At 41.2% G+C, this 21,507-nt stretch overlaps 1 protein-coding gene across 2 annotated transcripts; it reads right to left on the bottom strand.

Annotated features, from left to right (window-relative positions):
• Positions 1–826: 826 nt before the first annotated feature.
• COPS7A (COP9 signalosome subunit 7A) lies at positions 827–9,804 on the bottom strand. 2 transcript variants are annotated; one of them, XM_039338739.1, is made up of 8 exons: positions 9,693–9,804; positions 8,584–8,790; positions 6,829–6,904; positions 6,261–6,349; positions 5,933–6,135; positions 4,046–4,151; positions 1,584–1,735; positions 827–1,383 (listed from the first exon to the last, which is right to left on the bottom strand). In XM_039338739.1, the coding sequence occupies exons 2-8, from the start codon at positions 8,743–8,745 to the stop codon at positions 1,344–1,346; spliced, it is 828 nt and encodes a 275-aa protein (XP_039194673.1). In that variant the 5' UTR covers positions 8,746–8,790; positions 9,693–9,804; the 3' UTR covers positions 827–1,343. The 2 variants fall into 2 exon arrangements, with proteins under 2 accessions (XP_039194673.1, XP_039194674.1); XM_039338740.1 differs by lacking the exon at positions 9,693–9,804 and adding an exon at positions 9,271–9,420.
• Between the last annotated feature and the right edge of the window lie 11,703 nt (positions 9,805–21,507).

Below are 21,507 nucleotides of genomic sequence, written 5' to 3'. Positions count from 1 at the left end.
GCAGCAATTAAGTTAGTACAAGGAAAGACTGTCTTCCAAAGACAATTAGAAAAGCCCACGGCTCTAAAATGATTTTTCTCCCTGCATTTTTAACAATTGCAGACACTAGTTGACTTCAGTGCTTCAGAAATCGCCATTTTGCTACCTTCTGTACCCAATAAACAAAATGAGCTAATAGAAGCTTTTACACCGGGTGCAAGCCAAAGAAAACTACGCTTCCTACTTCTGTACTGAGTCCCTCTGATTTGAATGACTTAGTCCCAAAGAAGTATGCTTAGCATTTCCAGTCCTGTTCCATCAGCAGACTAACTCCAGATTGCCTTCATAAGCCCAGCACGAATCAGTGTCTGGCTTACACAGGAACTCTGCATGGATTTGAAAGTCTCAGTTTCCCAGAGTCTATTAAACTAGCTGGCCTGTAATTTTCATGAACCTTTAAAAAAAAAAGGTTTCTATTTAGCAGTCAGCTATGAGGATGTATTACATACTTTTATTTGACCAAGTTTCTCATTGGAGTTCGTTCAAAATTATACTATGCTACACCTTAGCCAAAAGACCAAGAAAGCTTTGGATAAATGCCATCTAGATATAGTGATTGGTTAAGTTCTAACATTTCTTTGGCTTGTCTGAACTTACCCCAAATATTAGTTCATATACTGATTAGCATGAGTTTATCCCTATGCCAATAATTTTATATATTATGTCTCCTCCTATTTTCCCTCTAAAAGAAAGCTGTGACCTAAAAAAAAGACAGGTTATCATTTATTAAGCTACCAAAATATCCAACGCAAACCAGCATGGTGCCAAAGTGAAAACACTCCTGGAAATAGGTCTGTCCATTTTTATTTGCTTTATATATTTATACTATTTTTAAAAAACAATCCACTCAAACACTCACACAGACATTCCTCCCTTTCACTGATTCCAGTAAAGCAGGAAACTGGGATGTCAAACTGGGTGGCCCAGAGCAAATGTCCCAGGATGTGCTCAGAGAATTTAAGCGGCCATTTGATGCCAGATTTGTTTCCACACAGGTTGCCACAACAATCTGTTGGGGCAAAATGTAACTTAAACATGAGCCATTTCATGGCTCCTTAAAATGCATTCAAGAAAACAAAAGTCAGGCGAGAGGGAGAGAGAAGGGGGGGGGGAGTAGCATTCAAAATAGAGAAGGTACAAACCAGAGAGGAACAGGGGAAAGCGGCTGTAAGAAACACAAGAAGAAAATAATGGGGAGGCAGAACCATTTACACAGGGACAAAGTTGCGCAGAAATACATCTGGATTGAAGAAGAAAGCACCAGACGTGGGACACCTGCTTCAACTCCCCAACCAGCAGTCCTGTCAGTTTGATTTAGACCAGATCTTTGCACTGCCTCGGAGCCTGCAGAGAAGAAAAAAGCCTTGGCATGAAGACCAGCAGAAGTTTAGCCCGAATGCTCAAGACAAGGGCTTTACAGACTCTACAGGTAAATTGCTAGAGCCCCAATGTGAGGGATGGATGAAACACCTCAGGGAATGCTCTGCTTTTCTGTCTCATCTACAGAGAGGCAATAGCCAGCCTTCCCTGGAATGCTATCTCACCCTTTGCCCTTGGAGGCCTTCTTGCTAGCCTGGCGCTGGTTGGTACCCGGAGCGGGCTCCCGGAGTTCTGACAAATGCTGCTCGGGGTCTTGGGAGGTTGCCGCTGCTGCAGCTGCTGTTGTCACCTTAATCGTCTTCTTCAGATTTGCCACCTACAGGGTGAAAAGAAAATGAGGGAAAAGAAACAAGGAAGACATGGTTCCAGCGCCAAAGACAGGACGTGTTCCCTAACATAATCATCCTGGAAAAATCTCACCAGGAATTCTCCAGCCAGATCTTAATTTAAAAACCCCAATGGGGGGGAGGGGCTGTGCCAAGGTTTCAGCGGATGCCTTCCAATGTGCTGCATTCAGCTGGAGGGCTGAGGGTGTGTAAATGATTTCTCTCCCCTCCTGCTGACTCATCCGTTTATTAACAATACTTGTAGATCACCCCAGTGCTAATAGATTCTGGGTGGTGAACAACAAAGCACACAACCAAAGAAGAAATCATAAGCAACAATATAAGCAACAAATGAGTAAAATGTACGAGCCAGGAATCTTTTTCTTACATTGCTCATTAGTCAAAATAATTAATTTCTTCAGCCAAATAAGGATAGGCACTTCAATTGTAGTATAGAATACATCCATAAAAGCATTTGCTGACTGTGCTATAGATTGATTTGAGGAATAAAATATTGCTCAGATGAAATATATTTATTTTTTATTTTTAATATTGGGAGAGTTGTATTATGCTCAGTTTTCTGAACAACTAATAGTTGCAAACTTTATCCCATAAGCTCCCAAACCTCTAGTAATTAAGGTATATTTGTGGACAATTAAAATGGAGCATTTTCTCTTCTCCTACATATGACACAAATTTTACCAGAGCACGTAAAGCAGACAAGGACCACTTCCATTGGTTTAAGGCCAGCTCTGGTTTTTGAATGCCTTGTCAAGCATTAAACACTCCAAAAATGGCAGAGGCTTCAGGTACTTTAATGGGCAAGCAAAATAAGTGCTTTAAATATTTGAAAGATCCATATAGACACTTTCCCCTCTCAAAACTTCCCAAATTCTGAAAACACATCTCCCCACCCTTCTTTTCAGTGTTTTTTTATTAGGAAACATGAGCCTAGAATAACAATGCACATCAAAATGCAACTAATAGGAAAATGGGTAATTTGGTAATGCTTGGCAATAATTAAAGCTTCTGTCACATTCAGTATACAATTAAATGGTTAAAAGGCAAATTAACCATATAAAAAATGACAGAAAGAATCTTCTCCATGGAGAGGTGGACAAAGTTTTTTAAACATTTACTCTAATCATGTCTGTCATCCAGCTTAAAATTGCTATGATCAGCTAATAAAACATAGTTTTGAATGGAGCAGTTGTGACCACATTTTAAGAGCGCCTTTCTGCATCACACTTCCAAAAATGTTATATTAAATATTCCTGGAAATATTGGAAAGATGATCATAGAATAAGTATTACAATAATCTCTTTAAAGACAATGTTAGCAGCTTAGTTTTAGATCCAGTTTTACTGCTTGTGAGAAGTGACTTTTATCATGTTATATCTTGGGATATGAAACAGACAAGAAAATGCCTTACATGAAGTCAGAACTGGTATTATCTATTAAGAAGCAAGTAAGAAACATCAGATACAGAAAATGTGGAATTGACATTTTCAGTCTATTGTTGCAGGAATTTATCTCATCTAATGTAGGCAAGATAAACCTGGAGGCATATTTATTAATACCATTTGCCTCAATTTCAAAGACTGTAAACAATGTACAAGAGCAACAGCAGCAAAATGATACAGCAATTGAAAAAATAAATTAATTTTTTTTTTAAAAAAATAATGCAATCACAATAACAATAGTAACATTCATACTGGGGCTTAATAAATATAATAGTGAAATCCAAAGTCCCTCCAGAACAGCTAATTTTTTTAAACCTTTTGGAAGTTAAAGGGGGCAGAAGCTATCCTTCTTTGGAGGGGGGGGGGGAAACTATTCCAGAGGATGGAATGGGAGCAAGCTATTTCAGAGGAGAGGAGCTACCCATATTTGGGATGGATGCTCCTACCTTAACCTCCCAGAAGGAGGTGACTTATAGCAGGTCTTCTCTGCCCATTTGGACTCCTGGGAGCAGAGTATGTCTGATAGAAGTTATCTGGTAGATATCTAGGGCCATTTAGGGCCTAATAGGCAATAATCTAAAACATTTGAATTGAACTTGGCAAGCTGCTGGTAAGTTTATGCTCCCACATCAACTTCCCTCCTTGATAGAAAATGGCCTTGTTGAATTTCAGGAGCACAATCTTAGTGGGACTCTGGAGGTTAGAGGTGGCCACAAGTTGCCTACCCCAGCTAGACCGGAAATGTACAAGACCAGCAGAGGTTGCCAGATGTAATGGTGAAATCAGTCTGAAGCTGGGGGGGGGGGGAAAGCTCTGCATTGCAGCCCTGCCCCTCACCTCACTCTCAATCTGCTGCTTCAGGCCCAGCTGCTGCTCTTTGTGTTGATTGGCTCGGCTAACTTGTTCTTCAATGCTTGAAAGGACAACTTCGCAGCCCTGGCACCTGGGAAGGACCAGTAAAAGTTGAACAAGCAGGAGACCAACAAAGCAACTAAGAGAGCAAACAGCATTTAGCAGAAGCTCATAAATCTTGGGATTGGGAAATCTGGCTCATGGGCATCCAAGGGTAGGAGAACAAACAAGGAAATGTGCATGATGTCATCATGAAAATCTCATGACTTAAATGCTTGCATCAGATGTTGAGACCCAAGCACTTAATGGCAGCATTCACTTGATGATGACAAGTAGATGTCTCTCTCTGTGTGTGTGTATTTTAGCACCATTGTATTTTGTGCTGTAGACCCCACTGGAGAGACTTCAGTGGAAAAGGGGTGTGCAAATGTTCTCATAGCAAGGGAAGAAGTGAGAGGGGTAGGAGAAATAGTCCTGGGCAAAATGAGTCTGTCTCCACAGACATCTGTACTTTGGCAAGGTCACCACACAGGCATACAACTCTCTTCCCACCAATGAAAAGTATTTTTCTAAGAGTAGGATTAAGGTGCATGTATACCAAGATTTTCAAAGTACAGAAAAAGCATAAAATGTTAACTCCAAATCTAGTTTCTCAAGAGTCTTGGCTTTCACTTTTAAAAGAAAAAACAAACAAACAAATGGTTGGACCTAAGAGCAAATTTCTAGTTTATAAAAACATTTATTTACAATGCTTTGCAACATTTGATAAAATTCATACATTAGGTGCGGGAGTGTATATTTCTTTCAACAGAGAATACCTCTTCGATGTCCCTAATTGCCTCTTATCCTTCTTTTAAGATCCATAAAAGTAGAATAAATTATGTTAATTGGTGTAACCTATAGACCATTTCATGGGGCATAAAATCCCAATATTAATCCTGCACACAAGTAGTCCTCACTTAACCACCTTTTGTTCAGCGATCATTCAAACTTACAACAGTGCTGAATGAAGGACCTACAACAGATTCACAGAGTTCTAGCCATTGCAGTGCTCCCCAAGGTCATGTGAACAAAATTTGGGTGCACCTAAGTTTACAACTATGCCCCTTGCCAGCAGCTCCCCCACCACCGACCCAGCTGATCTTCATTGTTTTCTTGTCTGCCTCCCCTCCGTTGAGTTCACCATCCTGGCATGGACAGGGGACGTGCTGTGGAAGTGTCCCACAGACTGGCAGGCAAGTGCGGCAGGCAGGCAGGTCTGTGCTATGCCTCATGCCACTGCCAGCCAGGTCCTTCTTTTGGGAGTTGGCCAGAGCTTCTCTTTGAGCAAGAAAGACTTGGCCAGCATGCAGAAGGGGGCTAGCTCAAGGATGACTTGGCTGGTGCATGAAAGAGAACCCGGCTGGCAATGGCACATGGTGCAGGGTGTACAGTGACAAGCAGGGTTGGGCAGTGGAGGCAGCTGGCGACGGCCATCACTTAGCTTCTTCCAAAACTGGCTGGGATCTAGGTGGATCCTTGTCTAATGACCATGTGCAATTTGCTCAACAACTGGGAGTGCTGGAACAGCTGTCAATAAGCAGAGGCGGCTCCTTGAAGTTTTGCTTAACGACTGCATTTGCTAAGTTACCAGTCCCAATTAGGGTTATTAAGTGAGGACTATTTTGCATAAGTGATAAGAAGCCCTTTGTTCATTCTTGTCTAGTGGTGTGATGCTGATTAGGGGGCTTCGGTCCCAAATAGGGCCCCATGATTAGCATCTACTTGACTTCTTCCCACATATGCAGCAGAATCCGAGAAGATCTGGTGGGCTTCTCTGCCTTTGTTAAGATGTATCCTCTTCAGTTTGCACAAGATCAAAGTCTTCCTTACCATTCTTGAAGCGTGCGGGTAATGACACTGAGCTCCTCCCTGCGGATGTCCCGGCCAATGCTGTAATCCACCTCTAACCGCTGGTTGCGCTGGTCCAGGCTCCCTCGGAGTACATCGGCATACACTGCCTCAATCACCAAATCCTCTAGTTGTCGCACATTCTTCAGCTGGAGCTGCTCCAATAGTACAGAATAGGGGATGCACTGCAGAGACACCCAAGCCAGTGTAAGTACAACATTCGTTTGTTTCTTTGCATTCCTTAGAGACCCAATTCCAGAGGACTTCTAAACAATGAGCAGAATAGGCAAGGAAAGGATAGATAGGCTACCTTCAGCTTGGAAGCCAAGGTGACCACAGACAGATGGCGCAGTTTGTTCTTCTGAGCTTCTGTCAAGGGAGGCAGATTCCCAACTTCAGCTGCTCTCAGACCAAAACAAAAAAAAGGAATATTCCTTCAAATTCTCCCTAGCATCACAGAATAAGATCCCATCCATTTCTTATATAGTTAATCCTATTTTTTTTATTTCTCATGACAGATTTTGACACCCTATAACCAACCCCATTTTTTTCTCCTCCTTAAAAAGAAACTTTAAGCCAAACAGTCAAAATTTACTTTGGGCAAATACAGAGAGAAGGATCAAAGGAGCGAGGTAATTACAAGTTATGGGCCAGCCTCAGTCTCCTTTTAATGTCCAACAGTTTCTTTCTCAATTCCACGAAATTTTTAGTCTATACAGTAAATCCTCATCCTGAGGAGAGCTTCAGCGCTGAATGACTTCATATTATTCAAATCCTGCTATATGAAGCATTGCTTCGTTTTTGTTTTCTTGGCTCTTCCATCTCTATTGGCAATTTTCTCTACCATTCCTGTTTCTTAAGGAGAAGATAAGACATACCCAGGTAATCTGAATACGTCCCATATGCAAAGACCGTAAGCAGGCGGAAAACAGGTGAGAATTCACTTTCGGATAGCTATAGAGGGAGAGAAAATAACTAGAGTTATTTGAGAAATGATAAAAGAAAAACTTTGGGGAGGTTTTATGCTCGTGGAATCTTTCACAGTTCACACCAGAACATCCCAGGTAACCAACAGATCTGACTTTCACCAATATGCTGAGCCTCTGCCCAGGCAGCACCACTCAAGAAAATTATGGAGGAATTGATTGTAATGTAATATTCTGCCTAAGATTAAAAATCCCTGACATTTATATATAAAAATATTGGACAGGGAGAAATGTTCCAGCCTAGTTGCTCTTAGACATACAGCACTAGTTTTATATATGGAAAGCTGATGTTATTGTTAGGACTGTTTAATGTTATGAGCCTCCATCTGTCATCCCTAATGGTATAATCATATGTAATTTGAGTATAAACCATTTCATGGAAAATCTTTAAAACAGTCTGTTTCCTTCTGTGCAGCACTCTTGTGGTGGGAATGCTCAAAATCCAACATAAATATCTAAGAAAAAACATCTCTGCTCAGACATAAAGGAAGATTACTGGATAATTTTGCACCACATATACCCCTCCATCTAGCCTGAGTTTCACAAAGATGTGTTATAGAAAAAAGATAGGAATTTTATAAACATCAGCAAAATCTGTCTATTATTCAGGTGATTGACATTCAGAGGTTTTACAGACCTCACAAAAGCAAGTATTGTGTGCCATGTTAAAAAAAAAAAATCCCATGTTCCATGAAACAAGTCACCTAAGAAAAATACAGGGCTATTTTCCTCCATAAATCCACCTGGACTGCTACAGTTTGGGAACCACAGATTTCATACCATTACATTACATGAAGGAAGGGGTAAGGTTTTCATATTTTTAATAAGGTTGAGGACCCCAAACTTTTCTACTATTGTTTTAAATCTTTCTTTAATTATAGAAAAATTGGCCTATGAACCAAAAATTAGAGCAACTCCAAGCAATAGCCTATGACATTAGCTTTCTTTCTACACTTTTTTCCACCATGTAATCACCAAATCTTTTAATTAAAGGTACACAATTTTAGGGAGATTCATGCCTTTATGGATGATTGGGAAGCATTCAAAGAGATACATTCCATTTAAAGGTGGTACTAGGTAGATCTATTACAAAATATATATTTACCTGGGATAAATACTGGCCTTTTAAAATTCAGCATAACGAAAGATCAAGCAATTTTGTTTAGCATGAGCGATTACAATCCCAGAAAACTCCTAAATGACTTTAGGAATCCCATGGATTACCAAGTTCAGTATGAAAAACATTAGCTTAAAAGCAATTTTATTCAGTGATTCAATAGAAAGACGACTAATCTCCATTCAGTACTACTATACAAGAATTTGTCAAAGGAAATCATACAGAAACTTGAACCTGCTCATTTATAGAGCAGAAATACTTGTTTCAAAAGATGTGTGAACCAATGGTTCCACTTTAAAGCATAATCTGTGACTTCAAATTACTATAAAAAAATTAGATTAGCAAGGGGTTGGAATTGATGACCTCCAAGGTCCCTTCCAACTTTATTATTATTATTATAGAATAGCAAGGCAGTGCTAAGAAAGGCTGCCTTGCAGAACAGAGGCACCAGAGGTCATATAAGGTCCTGCTTTTTTCCATCAGGCCTTTGGAAGGTTGTACCATACAACCCTATGGGTCTCAGAGCTCACCTCTTGAACATTTGGCATGTCAAGTAGCTCTCCAAAAACATAAATACCAGGGGCTTCCAGCACTTGATGAATGAGGTTGGCCAGAGCAGCTCCGCGGGCAGATCTTGCCAGCAGCAGAAACTGCTCCTGATTCTGCCCAGACACCTTCACTTCGGCTGCCATTGGGCCAGGCAATCAGAATGGTTCAGGACTTGCAGCCCCTACCACCTAAAAGAATAAACAAATATAACAACTGGAGCTTCTCTTCACATATTATCCTGGAGCAATAGAGAATAAAGTATAGTCACTGTAACACTGGGATATTTATATATATTATTTAGACATCATGTAGGACTAAATAAATAAATAAATAAAATTGAGCAATTCAGAAGAACAAAAATCCCCAACTACAATAAAACGTAGTACAATGAAATGCAGTGAAGTATCAGAATATGAATATACATTCACACATATTTAAAATATGAATTATATTCAGAATATGAAAACACACAGACACAGAAATATAACTTTGGAGCAATCAATTCCTGGTATAGCTGCTCTGTGTCTAACACAGTATCAGTTCTAGGACACAACTTGATGTCAATAATTTAAGCCAGCAGATGAGTCCCCCCCCCCAATCGCCCGCTGTTTTTTTACGTAATTTTCTCCTAAAAAATCAAAGTTGTTATACAGGAATGTAGGTTTTACCCTGGGCACACATGTGCTGACTCAAGGCTGTACACGAATGTAGCAAAGTGTAATTCTGCCTAAGGCAAGCTGTCAGCGTGACCAGGGCCCGGATTCAGGCCAGAAAAGAGGAGATAACGGAGAGCAACGAAGTGTTTTATGGGCAGAAAGCAAAAACAAGGGGAGAAAAGGATCAGTTCCAGCGGGGGGGGGGAGTTGCGGCAGGGAAGAGGAAAGAAGCGCACGAGAGCCGGTTCAGGAAAGCAGACCCATCTTCGATCGCGTTGACAAGAGAGAGAGAAAGAGAGACAGAGAGAGAGAGAGAGACAGCCTCTGCTGCTGCTGCGCCTCCCCACTAGGAACGCCCATCAGATCGAACCGGGCTCCATAACTGTCCCAAAGCAGCCCTGCCTGCAGACCTGCATGCCTTCCTCGCTGCCTACCTGAGGGTCCCCTTCCCGCTGGGAGCGGCTGCTGGGAAAACCTCCAGCCAAGAGCTCGACCACTTCCGGGTTGGTGGCGTCACAGCTGCCCCTCAAACCCCGCCCCTTTGACCTCTCATTGGCCAGCTCCCCCTAGGAGGGCGGGCCTTGTATTGAAAGCTTTCTAAGCAGCTGGTGCGTTTTTCGTGCCAGTCTTGGCGCTTTCATCTGGCCGAGGAGCCGGGCGCGCTGCTGCTACCAGCCGTACGCCGGCCACGGACAGCTATCCTCTTTTCCCTCTCCCTTGATTTCCCCGAGATCCAAGCTCAAAGCAGAAACGCCTTTCTGACAACTGCACAATAGTCAGAAATCTTGTTTGTCGGCGTTTTATACAACATCGACTTGATTCATCGTACAACAATCAAAACTCTTTCCGAAATCACACCGTGGTCTCTTATCCCCGGGGCGGGCAAGCGGGCGGGCGATTGTAGAAAGAAGCAAGATTGCTTTGGAACAAAACCCACAGGTCCATGACCATAAGAGGTTTCCCCCGGGCTTCCATTTAAAAGAAAGGCTGGACAGAAGAATCTGTTGGAAATGATGCGCCATACGGTTCTGCCGCCGGCGCCCTCCATCCCTGCTTCCCACCTCTGGAGAGGAATTTTAAAAACAAAGCTGTATGATAACTCAAAAGGATGGATTGGTGGTATTTTGTCAGGAGATCCTAACATTAAGAGGGTTTTTTGTTTTTTGGGGTTTTTTTTATGTTACTCGTTGCATTCGTATCATCGTTTTAGGGTTCTACGCCAGAGAGTTTTTTTAAATAATAAACTCAGAGAAACATGTGAGCAAAAATAGAAAGCACAGAAAGATCCTGCGATTATTTCATTTACCTGTGTTTTGTCTTACTGGCAGCTTTCCCAGTAGGAAAAATGGAGAAGGGTGGGAAGGTTGGGGAGTAGAAGCATCCAGTAAGGAAGGCTCACATCTTTTGAAGCAGTGAGGAAAAAAGGTAGAAGTGAAGTTTTGAAAAGAATCACCACCTGTTATCTTGGATTTCCCAAATATATAAAATGCTGCATCCCTGGCTACCAGATAACACAATATTTCAGCATGCATGGAACAGATTGCAACAATTATTTTAGCAGTCATAATTCCAGGTAATTTGGAGGGGGGGGGACCTCAACCTCAAGAAAGTCATAGTTGCGACTAAAACTAGAACTGTGCATATCATATTTCTAATCATGTTTGGTGGGTAGATGTTGCAGCAGAGATCATTCCCCACTGTCAGCCTTAATGGTATCAAACATTTGCTGCCTGAGGCACCTTGTCTTGATCTGCTGAGAGGTCAGGCAATCTTTGCCTGTCTGTCCGCATTCATGGGTATGCCCACTGTCTTTATGAGAAGGTATATTTGGCATAAACACCCAAACAAAATATGAATTCAGATGAAGGACTCCTTGGTTTCTCTCCCATTCTGCAGCACAGTAGCCATGGTAGTCGCTTGCTAATTCTAGTGCCATCTCAAACATCAGCCAATCTAGTCTAGCATGAGGTTTCAAGAGCTGGTTTCCTCAGAGAGGTCAAAAGGCTAAAGCAATGCAAAAGACTGCAATATATTTGTCACATTACTACATAGACACAAATGAGGAAAATAATCTTTCAGAGGAATAAGTGGATCCAAGAGAGCAAGCCTCAATTTTTATTGCTTTTGGGTGGGTGGGTTAGTTTATTATTTCAGCTGGGGTGTAATTTGGGGGGATTGTTTATCACTGCCCTATAATTCTCATGACATTATGCACATTTTATTGTTATAATTGTAACCTGATGAAATAAATAATCCAATCACAGTGGTTGTGACCTAAGTAATGTGGGCGGCATTCACAGACAGAAAAATAAAGGTATTTTTTTTTTCTGTAATGAGCCAGCTCTTCCCAGTCTAAATGAAGACCAAGTTATCCATTCTGTAAGAAACCCAACTCAGTTACTTCACTCTGGCATTTTCATTAGAAATTTGTTCTTGAAGCATGATAGCTTTATGATCCGCTCTGCTTGATTTAAGAAACAGAAAGTTTTTCATACTATTTTTAAATGCTACCTTTTTAAAAAAAATTCCTTGCTTGCACCAAAATAAATCATTCTTTCAGTTTTCACATTTCAGTAGCCCTTAAAGGAGGCACCTTGCAAAACCAGCAGCTTTGTAAAGGAAATTTGGAAAGTCATACCAAACGAAATATACTTTGAAAGCTGGACCTTTTCCAAGGGGCCAGATGCATGGCTACTTTGCATTTAAATATCTATTGGAGGGGATAACATATGACTTAATAATGGACCTAGCTATTAGCTGCCCCAGGAAACGTAGAATTTATTATGCTAGGATATTGCTAAATCAGTATATAGCCAAATCAAAGTGGTTTGATGAATAGTCAGAAAGACTTTTTGTGATACTATAATCACTGCATCTTCCTTAGCCATGGGAAATTCACCCAGTGGCTTGAACAAGTCATCATCCTGCTTTCTATATGACTTGACATAAAGCTATATTTTGTGGAAGGCAAAGTACAGATGTGATGACCAGAGCTGGCGCTGCCACGCAGCAGGAAAAAAATGACTTGTTTTCTGAGTGATATAAGCTGTAATGGGGCATACGTTTTGGTCATCATTTCAGGCAGCAAAATAATTTGCCCACTATGGATAGCCAGATACCAGAGATTGCTACTATTTTTCACAAGGCTTTTACTTGCAGACAAAAATAAAGCTTAATGATACTGAAGATCAGAGATTTCTGTCTAGTTGGATGGAAATATTTGCTAACAAGCAGCCTTCTGTAATATATCAGAGACAATGATAGGGTCATAAAGTCTTTCTTTCTTCACTAAAGTATGAATTTATGTTGCTATCCACTTATCATTCGATCTGTAGGAACTATACTGGCAAGGAATCTGTGGTTCTCATTGCTGAACTCCACTCAGATGCTATTATGTCTGTTCCCAGGATTTGCTAGTCATCTAGCTTCCCTCCAAAACAAAATTTTAATGAATTGGACATTGACTTGGGACAGTGTCAGAATAAAAAGATATGCACTATTATACTTTCAGTACTACAATGCTGGGACAGCTAAGGAGGATTTAAGCCTGCCTCTGCCAGGACTGTGATTGTGTGCCATGGTTAGATATTGGTGGAGACACACCTATATAACCTATGACAGGGGTAGGCAACCTTGGCTCAGCATAGCTGGCTCAGGAATTCTGGGAGTTGAAGTCCACCAGTCATAAAAGAGCCAAGTTTGCCTATCCCTGACCTATGAAGAAGATAGTCTTGCTTCCTATCAGGGAAACATCTTTTCTTTTCACTCAAGGACTGATCTAAACACTCAACCACCAGATTTTGAAGGATTATGTATTCTCAACCAAGAAATAACTACCCTTGTTTTTCCTTTCCTGAAATAAATCTCTGCTTGTACTTCTCTTATAAACCAAATCTCATTAATCCCAAGACTTAAGAAAGTATGAAATACATTTGTACCAGAGCCGTGTTCTGGTTGCCTAGCTTTTTCCCTACCAGCTGGGAGGCCAAGTCATTTTAGCATCTCCACTTGAGGCAGGACATTTAGGTGGCACCTTTGCCAGACAATAGGGGGGCACGAATAGGCAGGCCCCGTCTCTGCAGGAATCCTGATGCAAAGAATGAGAACAATGCAAAGGTATTGTGCTTGCAAAGATTTGATCTTCTACTTATTCGCCCTCAATGGATAAGAGCTGAGATGTCGTGAGCCCCATTATTACACCCCACAAAATTAACAGGCCTTTGTCTGTTTGGAGTGCCTGACTCATACCATTCTTTCTACCCTACTATAAAGAATGTGCAAAGTCACCATTAACATGAGTGCACCCAAGGTTGCCAGAGAGCACAATGCCAAACTCCAGGTCCTGCCATCCATTTCCCTTCCTTTCTCCCTATCCTTCTCCCTCCAAGCCTGCTTAGCCGCAGGTTTTATCTCACCATCAATCCACAGTGCTCACATTCTCCGACACGTTTGCTGCTTTTCATTAGTCAGATAACGCTAAGACCGTCTCAATAGCTATTTCCAACTGCCTTTTCTCTTCTCTCTTGACTGGCTGCTTGCCCAGCCACATTGCTCTTTCTCTTCACCTGGACCCAAAGTTGCTTTCCAGCTCCTCTAGAGCTTTCCAAACCTTTCATTCCCAGCTGAGCTACCAACGGCTGCTCGGGTTATTGTTTATTTCAGTTTCATGACAGACCACATTTGCTCTCATGATCATCTCTTATGCAACCTTTAGACCTGAAATCCTTTACTGTGATGGCCAGGGCCCATACTGAATGTTTATGAGGCAGTTGCCGGTCTCCAAGGATTGGTGGGGGGGGGGGAAGCGAGAGGGTGTCACTATATATGTGAGTCAAGTTGGATTTGTTTTCTTATTTCACTGTAGTTACTACTATAGTTTCCTTCTGTTGGTTTTATGCAACAGATTTATGATATATACGATATTAACAGTATTTCCCCAAAATACCTGATATGTTAATGCTATGCTAAGTAGTTTGAATGAATGGAATCCATCCCATGTATATACACAAAACCCCTGTCTCCCATTTATGCAAAGGCACAAGTGGTGAAAAGTGAGCCTTTATCATCTCACCAAAGGTCATGAGGAAATAAGCCTTAGTTGACTAGATAATTTCTAATTAGCTGACACCACACAGGATATCAGACATGAAACATTTTCTTTGAATAGGGCAAAGCAACAACTGGCCTTCCCAAACAGGCTGGCTTTCACTTACCCGCTTCCTTCTTTACAGTTGAGCTTAGTGCTCAAGAAAGATGGGGAAAAAAAGAGCAAAATTTAGGACGGTCTTATATATCAGCACCTAAGCAGGAGTCCTCATTGATCTATCTTCAACTATCCTCTCTGCAGTGAACCTTCAACATGTGTTAAAAGAGTCTTATTGAAGCAGGTAATAAATAACATTGAGCAAGGTTGACATCTTTGAGATTATTTGGAATTATTGGCATGCATTGTTGCATTCTCTAGTTTTTCCTTCTATTTACCTTTTCTCAGTAAATTCTTATATCTTATATTAAGTATTTTCATTGACTTAATAAGGGAATTCCTTATTAAGGCATTCTTCACATTCAAGAATGCATTGTAATACGAGTATCTCTTGTGTTTCAGGACTGGTGGAAGGATTTATAATTTTGTATTTCTGGGCTTAGGGCCGGAGCCGGAGCCTTCCTCTCCCTGCTTGTAGAGCTGATCTGAAGGGAGAAAAGTGCTAGGAACTTCCTAGCTAATGAATCACAAGGCAGCATGAGACTCTGTAATTGATGGCAGCCTATTCTAAATATGTTTTTAGGGGAAACCCTTAGAAAAAGGGATCTGCCAGTGAGGTTTTTAAAATTACCACATGAATTATTATACAGGGTCAGGCGGTGCTTGAAAAACTTTAAAAGGATATTTAGTCATAGTGGGTGAAAAGGGGCTCCACTTTAAGCATGAGGTTTTGTGATGATTCTATCAGTTCTGCAGTCCTGCCTCCATAAAGGATCATTGCAATAATGCTAACAAAAGGCACACAGAGTTTGCTGTAAGATAAGCAGCTGGGTAAAAAATACAGCACAGCACAGCAAAACTCTATGCACTTCCTGTAAACAACAATAGCCATTTCTACAAAGGTTTTTCTGACACCTTGAAGAGAAATACATTTAGTATGGACCATGCTCTTGTCACCAACTGCAGTCCATTTTTTTATATATATATATATATATATATATATATATATATATATATATATATAGGTCTTTGGTTGTTCGGGTTTTCTCCCGCGTAAAATTGGAAGTGTCTTGGTGACGTTTCGACGAAGTCCCATTCGTCATCTTCAGGCTGGTGTTTTCAACTTCGTGCTTTGAGCATTAACAATTACACTAAAGATATGATCCCTGGGTATATCCATATTTAAAATCAAGCAAATAAAGGTGAGCACCAGGGAGTATTTAAAATTTTTAGTAAAATTTAGTAAAATTTAATACAATACCAATAAAATCACCATAAAAATTAATAACTAATAAAACGCCTAGCTTTCGTCAGCGACTGCTGACATCATCAGGGCTCAAAATGCCGGTCAGTGGGAGAGTCCTCTTTTATAGATTGGTCAGAGTCTGCACTCGGCTCCTAGATCTTGTCAATGGGCCTGATGCATTGTTGCATTCAAGGGCACCCCCTACCTCAGAACTGGCCAAGTGGCTGAGCAATCGCATCGGCCACCTGACCGATGATAACACCAACACTGTGAGATCGGCCGAAGAGTTCCTGGATAGGATAAAACTCCTGAGGGTGGAGGAGGATAAGCTAATGGTGTCTTTTGACATCATTTCACTCTTCACCTCCATCCCACAGGATCTGGCGGTTACGGTATTAAGGGACCGCCTGAACCAAAGGGGTTCGGATCAACAGCAGGACTCTCTCCAAATCGAAGACCTCATAAAGTTAGTGAAAGTATGCCTGAAGACATACTTCACTTTTCAGGGTACCATATATGAGCAAACTAAAGGTACACCTATGGGGTCTCCGATCTCCAGTGTAATTGCTGAGGTAGTACTCCAACAGTTGGAGTGCATAGCGATGGCCCAATATCGACCTAAATTTTGGGCCCGCTATGTGGATGATACCTTTACTGTCATCAAGAGGCATCAAAAAACTAGCTTTATGGGCATACTGAATTCGGTATACCCAGACATCCAATTCACGATGGAGGAAGAAAGTCAAGGTTCACTGGCATTCTTAGATGTATTAGTTCATCGACAGCCAGATGGAACTCTTGACACCAGGGTATACCGAAAACTGACGTGTACGGACAGAATCCTCCATCATAAGAGTAATCACCCAGTGGCCCATAAAGTTAGTTGCATTAGAGCCCTGTTTAAATGGGTGGAATCCCACTGTAGTACTGCCAGAGCAAAAACAGAGGAAAGAAACCATCTTTTCCGTATATGTAAACGTAATGGATATCCAACAAGGTTCATTAGGCGCTTCAGTGTGCCACCTGAACCTCGAAGAGATCCGGGTACAAATGAACCTGCACCACAGACGACACTGGTTACCCTCCCCTATATCTGCAACATCTCTGAAGCTACCGCTAGATTACTAGCACCATACAATGTTAAGGTAGCCCATAGACCCAATCAGACGCTGCGTGCCGCAATCATGCACCCCAAGGACCCACTCCCCACCATGGATAAGTCAGCAGTCATTTATAGGATCGACTGCGAGGACTGCTCTAAGAACTATGTTGGGGAGACCGCCAAGAGAGTAAGAACTAGGGTCCACAAACATAAACTAGCGGTAAAGAGGGGCGAACAATACTCACAGATTGCGGCACATATGACTGAATCAGGCCACCAATTTGATTTTGAAAACGTACATGTCTTGGCTAGTGACAATACGAAAGGGGGCCGCTTGCTCAAGGAGGCATGGCTATCCAATAAGGACTCAATCAATCGGCATATCGATCTTTGCCTAGCCCACTTAACGCTGAGGGCTTGGAGCATGGGCAATTCCCCATCCCATTGGAGACATCTTAAAGAAGTACGGAGTATACCAATGGAGAGGATTGTGGAAAAGAATTCCCCCTTTCACCATCCGCAGCCCAGGAGTACTCAAACGGAAGGTAGACAACGATCGGGACTTCCCCCCACCCCCAGAATGGTTAGGCATCTCTGAACACTTGAAGAAGTGCCAGGAGACACAGGAGCACCAACGTGGGGACTGAGGGACTGCACGCATCCCCAGGATATCCGGAGGGGAGAGTATCGCCCGATAAGAGATCCGCATCTGAAACACCCTTGGCGAGAGTGTTGAATGACCTACCACAGTTGGGAGAGGAAAGGGCAGCTTCTCCAGCCCTACCACCTATAACAACTCGATCGCTCCACTCAGCAACACCGACTCAAACATGCCAACGGGGTGTGTGGAGTGAACCCGATGAAGATAGGCATGGGAGGAACTCCGGGAGTAGAGGAGAGAGAGCAATGAGAGCTGATGCTCCTGGCTGCCATGTAGAGAACACCCAAGGCGAGTTGATTAGAGCTGGGATGGAACACACCAAGACCGGAGATAAAGAAAGGAGACGTCTGGGGGCAACAACTACCAGATCGTACTCCAAGAGGGGAGGAATGACCTCATTAACATGTTTGGAGGATAAGACCCGCCCACCCCACCTTGCAACGCCGATCTGCCCGTATCAACGGACAGCACGGAAGAGCTCTCAAAACGATACCGCGAAAGCAAGGAGCAAGGAGGAAACAAGGGGCGTGACAGTAATCAACTCGAACAACATCTGCGGAGACCATGACTGGGGAAAACACAAAGAAAACAAGATGACAGCTGCACAAGTAAAAAACGCAAGAAAGCAATCATTGCCAATAAGAAACCGGCAATTGAGAAACAGCCTATTGCATCAGGCCCATTGACAAGATCTAGGAGCCGAGTGCAGACTCTGACCAATCTATAAAAGAGGACTCTCCCATTGACCGGCATTTTGAGCCCTGATGATGTCAGCAGTCGCTGACGAAAGCTAGGCGTTTTATTAGTTATTAATTTTTATGGTGATTTTATTGGTATTGTATTAAATTTTACTAAATTTTACTAAAATTTTTAAATACTCCCTGGTGCTCACATTTATTTGCTTGATTATATATATATATATATATATATATATATATATATATACACACACACACACACACACACACACACACACACACACACACACACATCTTTGATTATTCTAAATACTTGAATCCCAGGTGTAAACATTTTTAAAATCAATCAAATTAGTGAACTCCGGGACATAAAATAGCTTTTTTATTACTGAGCTTTTGTCAACTTGCTGTTGACATCAGCCCTTATTCTGATGATATCAACAGCAAGTTGACGAAAGCTCAGTAATAAGGCTATTTTATATCCTAGAGGTCACTAATTTTATTGATTTTAAATATATATATATACACACACATACTAATTTTTTTGGATTGCTAACAAAGAGTTAAAGGGAGACTGGTATAGTAATTAGCTCTCATCAGCTAGCCACACCCTTCTGAGATTTGAACCTGGGTTGCTTGCACGTGAGGTAGCTGTGTTGACCCTTAGGCCACAGGCTCTTTCTCACTTTGTCAGCTGTATCAGGGAGGGAAGAAACAGGGGAGGAAATATGTCTTGAGTGTTTTCTTGATGCACCCTGTCGACCCAAATATGGGACTGGCACTGGCAATGGAGGCAGTTCTCTGAGGCCCTATGTGTGCTGCCTCATTCTGAGATCAGTCAGTCATTCAGCCTATGGCTTTCAACTCATCAGAGCCATATGCCTCATTCTAAGTTGAAGAGTTTGTGAAACTGGTTGTGGAAGCCCAGGTATCCCCTTGTTGCTTTCCCCTTCACAATGTTTTCCATTCCCCAGAATATGGCATTCAAGAGGCAGGCACTTGAGGTAATCTGTATACAGTAAGTGGGATTTCTTGAACTGCATGAAATATACATTTGTGGATGGGGAGGAGCAAATCGTAAAGAGAGGACCAGAAGAAAATTATATGCATAATATATAAATCACAAGGATTAGTGATGCATGCTACTAAAACTCCATGACTGATCTTGGAAAAGCTAAATGAAATCAGTCCTGGTTAGCATTCAGGTAACAGATTCCCTAGGAAGTTCCAGGATTGTAGTCTGGGAAGTTGAAAAATATCCCAGAAGAAGCCAGTGGCAAATTACTTCCTTACTGTTGTCAAGAAAATGCCATGGATGTGATCATGCAAGCATCAAACTCATGCTCACATCCTTATTAACATAAGTAGTGTAACAAACATGTTAGCTTATTTTCAGAACACTGGAAGCAGGAGCACTTAACAATAAATTCCTTTCAACCACTCAGCTGTTTCCTGATGAGATAAAGGGTTGGGTTTTGTTTTTTTTTTTGGTAGGATGGCCACCTAGAGGTCAGTGACAAGGCCTTGGAGAGTTGAAATATTTCCTACTGATTAGGTATATTCTCATTGTCAATGGCAGATTTGTCTCCATTTATTTGCTTGCTTAATGACTGGCTATTCTGTATTGGGGTACCAGTGGCAAGTAATGCTCAAAAGTAAACGAAAGATGAGCTGATGGCACAGATTATCCCTTAACTGCATCGCAAGAAGAAATAGAGAATAAAATTATTACCTGACTTTACCACAGAATTTGGTTTGCCACAGAATTTCTGTGGTAGTGTAATTTTTTATTGGGAAAAATGTCATATTATTCTTCCTGAAAGTGAATTGGATGCAGGAAAGACTTCCTGGGTAATGCCATCAGATTATCCATTCTGCTTCCTCCTTACTCACAACTTGGTTATGATACATAACTGATTTATCTTAGCTTAATCATCAATTCCAGCCTCACCTCCTTTGTAATACAAATCTTAGGTGAATATCAAAAAAACAGTGGATTAATAGGCCCAAGTACTGTACTTCACCTGCTCCTCAGTGGCAGACTTGTCTCTTAGATGCTCCAATTTCTCATTATCTGCCTATGCAGGTTTTCCCCAAGATTTTTACTCTTTAGCTTTTTCTACTTTGAAGTGAACGGATTCTGAAGGCTTCTTGATATTTGTAATTGTATAATTTGGATCCTTGCTCTTTTATTGACCTTTTCTATGGTTGAGTTTCTTCAGCTCCGTGCATTTATAAATTGTAATGAACACACTCAGAAGAACCTGAAAAGGACTGAAGGCACTTGAAGGTTGAAGCTCCCAAAAAAAGAAAAGATCAAACATTGAAGAAAGATCATCATATTCTTTGATATGCATGATAAGGTACAGTTGCAACATTAAGTCTTATCAACTGCAAAGACAAGAACGACCCATTGAAACTGTTTGCCGAAAGATTAAGCACAGCATACGGACTAATAGTGTATGATTTATTCATAACATTAAACTTTTGGATATACTTTTAAATAGTAATTTAATTGAAAATTACAATTACAGTAATTTTAGGTTTTGGATATATCGCAAGAGAGCTGATGTTGAAAGCACAGGCAAAAAAGAACCTTAGAATGTATTTAATTCTAAAAAATTGGGTACTGTCCTTCAGAACTATTTCCTCCACTCAGTTTCAACTTGCCTAAATGGGGATCCCAGAAGGCAAAATTAGTAATCTTCCATTTCCATGATATTAAGGATAGAGGCACTTCCCTTCCCCCCAAAATTCAATCAGCTTCTGTCTTGTTAGGTTGCCAGCAATTAATAAAAACAGAACTGTTTAAGAGGACCTTTGAGTATTAATGTTCCTTCTGTTATTATTGCTTTTGATTCATTGTTTTATGACTCTGTCCATAGTTCAATCATTACAGTTATGTAGAATTGTTTATACTATGAAGTTTCATTTTTGAGACTGTAACCAGGCATACCTTAATTGTGGTGGATAAAATAATTGAACAACCACCCAAAAAACCAGCTCCCAAATGAAACATGTGCTCCCCCATAACATAAACTTTTGAGGTCAAAAGAGTCAAAGATACATGTTACATACACCCTACATAAAATGCAAAAATACTGACATGGGGGATAATTATATACAGATACATCTACAAAGAATTACTCAGGTTTCACACCAATAGGTAGTCATCATCCTGCAGATATCCCGAACAAGGAACATTAGCCAATTGAGCTTCCTGGGGATTTTGGCTTCTCTTGCCTTAAAGCAAGTTTTTAGACAGAGTAAATAGCTTGAACATTAACCATTTTGAATGGTAGAAAAATGAATTTGTGGAAAAGAAAACATTGCCAAAAT

This window comes from Crotalus tigris, unplaced genomic scaffold, assembly GCF_016545835.1.
Source record: "Crotalus tigris isolate CLP2741 ecotype Arizona unplaced genomic scaffold, ASM1654583v1 scf7180000017716.2861928, whole genome shotgun sequence".
In the NCBI taxonomy this organism is placed as follows: domain Eukaryota; kingdom Metazoa; phylum Chordata; class Lepidosauria; order Squamata; family Viperidae; genus Crotalus; species Crotalus tigris.
Note: the sequence above shows the minus strand (reverse complement) of the source record. Positions and strands in the feature narration are given on the sequence as shown.

Coding starts and splice junctions, on each gene's coding strand:
- COPS7A (XM_039338739.1), bottom strand. CDS start 8,745: ATGGCAGCCGAAGTGAAGGTGTCTGGGCAGAATCAGGAGCAGTTTCTG. Junction 6,136..6,260: donor CCTTGGCTTCCAAGCTGAAG/GTAGCCTATCTA, acceptor GTGTCTCTGCAG/TGCATCCCCTATTCTGTACT. Junction 1,384..1,583: donor AAGGCCTCCAAGGGCAAAGG/GTGAGATAGCAT, acceptor TCTTCTCTGCAG/GCTCCGAGGCAGTGCAAAGA.